Source organism: Artibeus jamaicensis, unplaced genomic scaffold, assembly GCF_021234435.1.
Source record: "Artibeus jamaicensis isolate MK-2021 breed Jamaican fruit bat unplaced genomic scaffold, CSHL_Jam_final scaffold_461, whole genome shotgun sequence".
NCBI classification, from domain to species: domain Eukaryota; kingdom Metazoa; phylum Chordata; class Mammalia; order Chiroptera; family Phyllostomidae; genus Artibeus; species Artibeus jamaicensis.
In genome coordinates this window covers 6,666,661-6,669,410 of record NW_026522045.1, presented here as the reverse complement: position 1 = coordinate 6,669,410, position 2,750 = coordinate 6,666,661, and the positions used below count along the sequence as shown (strand labels likewise).

Sequence of the window (2,750 nt, the reverse complement as noted above, 5' to 3'; positions counted from 1 at the left end):
ATTGTTTCTGATTGCAAGTGAGCACTCCTTTGGTTCTCAGCCACTGAACTTGAAGGGACTCTCTAGGGTTTGGGGTCCTGCATGTTGCAGGTGGGGGCAAAACAGCTCATTGCATCTTTACCTCATTTGGTTCCACAGCAGCCTTGTAAGTCAAGTATTATTCCTACTTAAATGGGAAATGATTAATCCTTAAACAAATACATATTTCTGCCTAAGAGATTCTGAAGAAACATGGGATTTACTTTTTTAAAGTTCTGACAAGTATTTATTAAGTGCTACATTGTCTTTATAAGCTCATAGACAGTGTTTAAATTTCTTTACATTTTCCCCATTATAGTGGGGGGTGCTTTTTGCAACACAAATAAAATGTGTTCCTCCTGAAAAAAATGAGAAGTTCCAACAAGCAAAAGTGAAAAACCAGAATCACCTATTACTTTACCACACAGATAGCCACTGCTTTAAGCATTTGCAGTACATACCTTCAGGGTTTTTTGCATATTAATATATAAATATACATTTTTTAACAAAATGGGATACTACATATACTTTTCAAAAATTGCTTTTTTCACTTCGCAATATATAACGTCTATCTTTCCATGCAAATGAGTGAGACACTGTGATTGAAAGAGGGAGACTTGCATATTGGGAGAGTGGGGGAGGAAGTCCAATTTCACATCACTTACAAGAAAAACACCTTAAGTAAAACCACCCAAAAAGTTAAAATTTAAAAGATGGCGAGAGGGATTTGAGAAAATGCAAAGGTCAGGTGGCAATACTGAAATCAAGCAAACCAGCATTGAAGGCCAGACACATCAAATAGGATAAGGACGGTTCCGTCTTGCCTTCCAGTGCATGATCATCAACTTGTTTCGGACTCTTTTCATCTCTTCCATCTCCTCTGCTACTTTTATCATCTCCTCATTGCTCAAATTTCTGCCATGTATGTCCCCTTTAAATTGCGGGCGAGAGCGAGCCAGCCTTTCCTTAAAGCTTCCTTCTTCCAGCTTGTGTTTTCCCACTCCGCAAGGAGGCTGCTCCATGGGAGGGTGTGCCTGGAACAAGTCCTGACTTGAAAGGCGCTCCTCAGGAGGGTGCTCCTCCGACACCAGCATCTCGGGAAGGAGCTCGGGAAGGAGCTCCTCGGGAAAGAACTCCTCCTCGGAGGACTGCTCTTCCGAAGACGGGTCCTCTGGGCACAGCTCTTCGGGCGAGTGCTGTGCCTGAGGCTGCTCCTCCTCCGACTTGAGCACACTCTGTGGCTGTTCTTCATTTGCTTGGCAGGATTTGTCCATGTTGTGACTCGTCTTCCTAAGCACAATTATTCAGAAGAGACTAGAAAAACAGAACTGAGTCAGCATATTTGATGCCTGGACCAAAACCCCGGCCTCGGGTCCTAAAATCTGCTTTTTCTCTGATTCCAGGTCCAGATCCTCCCACCGACACTGGCCCAGAGGCCCCGTCCCTGGGGACCCCGCCCCGGTCGCACCCTCCCTCCTTAAAGCCCACCATTTTCCCAGCAGGCCTTGCCCGGGGGCCTCGCCGGCAGGGGCGGAGCGGTGGCGCCTCCGATTGGGCTCCCTACGGTGTCCTTCTGCGCACGCCGTCCCGGTCCCCAGCCCACCCTTTCCCGGACCCGGACCTCTCCCAGTCGTTTGCTCGCAGGCGCTCCCTCCTCGAGGTGCCCCGCTGTAACCTGCAGGCCTGCAGACAAACTCCAGACAGGGTAGGGGGCGGAAAGTGGGGAGGGAGAAAGGACTGAATGACACTCAAAGCCTTTTTTCTGGCCACCAGCCACTGCCTCTGAGCTGACTCTGGTTCCCTCTTCAGGCCTCCCACCGCCCTCTTGTCCTTCCCCATCTCAAGCTTTGTCCTTCGTGTCCCCCACCCCCGCCCTCGCCGCCGTGCTGTGAAGCAGGACGTGGAAGCGAAAAGATTACTTAGAAACTAATCCTAAGTGTCTATTGCTCCTTCCTAGGGTTGGCCCACTCACCTTCCCACCCCAGCCCCGAAACTACCATTTTCTATACCGAAGTGCGGTCGCGGGGCTGGCATAGGGAAAGGCCTGGACTGTCTGCCATCCCGATCCCAGGAGTTACTGGGAACCATCACCGATTTCAGAGGACCGAGGGGACTTACTTCTTTCTGCTTTTCCCCTCGACCAAAGGGCAGACGGTGTCTTGACTGGCAAAAAGGACCAGGACGAGAGGGACTTGGGCAGACATAGGCTCCCGGTCACGTGAGTGACGCGCGTCACTGCCGAGCTCAGATCCCCAGTTACCGCTTTGACCCTCAGCCGTGCTGTAGCAATCCTCCAGTATTTCCTGACCCACAATGCAGCAGATATCGTCACCCACCTCTCTTTGTTTATATTTGCCTTTTCCTGATTACCAGAGACATTTAGCATCCAGTTTTAGGGGTTATTACCTATTTCTCTCAGCAGCTTCCCCTGATAACTCCTCTTCTATCATTCTTCCATCATCAGATGCCAAGGCCCATTATTTCCCCTACAGTCCAGTTCCTGCATTGAAATTTAACTCTTTCTCCTTAATAATTCAATATCATGTGCTTCCTCTCCCAGTTTAAATCCACATTCATAACTCCATTGTGTGCATGTAAGGCTCTGTAAACATTGCTTGCATCTCATCACTTTCATGGGAGAGAATTTTGTTATTATTATTATTATTTAAATTTATTTATCTTTAGAGGGGAAGGAGAGAGGGAGAGAAATATCAATGTATGGTTGCCTTTTG

At 48.3% G+C, this 2,750-nt stretch overlaps 1 protein-coding gene across 3 annotated transcripts; it reads right to left on the bottom strand.

Moving 5' to 3' along the window:
- Positions 1-237: 237 nt before the first annotated feature.
- On the bottom strand, positions 238-2,264 carry TCEAL1 (transcription elongation factor A like 1). Of its 3 annotated transcripts, none has more exons than XM_037141041.2 (3): positions 2,137-2,264; positions 1,640-1,712; positions 238-1,332 (listed from the first exon to the last, which is right to left on the bottom strand). In XM_037141041.2, exon 3 carries the CDS (start codon positions 1,290-1,292, stop codon positions 813-815), a length of 480 nt encoding a protein of 159 aa, XP_036996936.2. In that variant the 5' UTR covers positions 1,293-1,332; positions 1,640-1,712; positions 2,137-2,264; the 3' UTR covers positions 238-812. The 3 variants fall into 3 exon arrangements, with proteins under 3 accessions (XP_036996936.2, XP_036996935.2, XP_036996934.2); XM_037141040.2 differs by having other exon boundaries at positions 1,640-1,701; XM_037141039.2 differs by lacking the exon at positions 1,640-1,712 and having other exon boundaries at positions 2,137-2,263.
- Between the last annotated feature and the right edge of the window lie 486 nt (positions 2,265-2,750).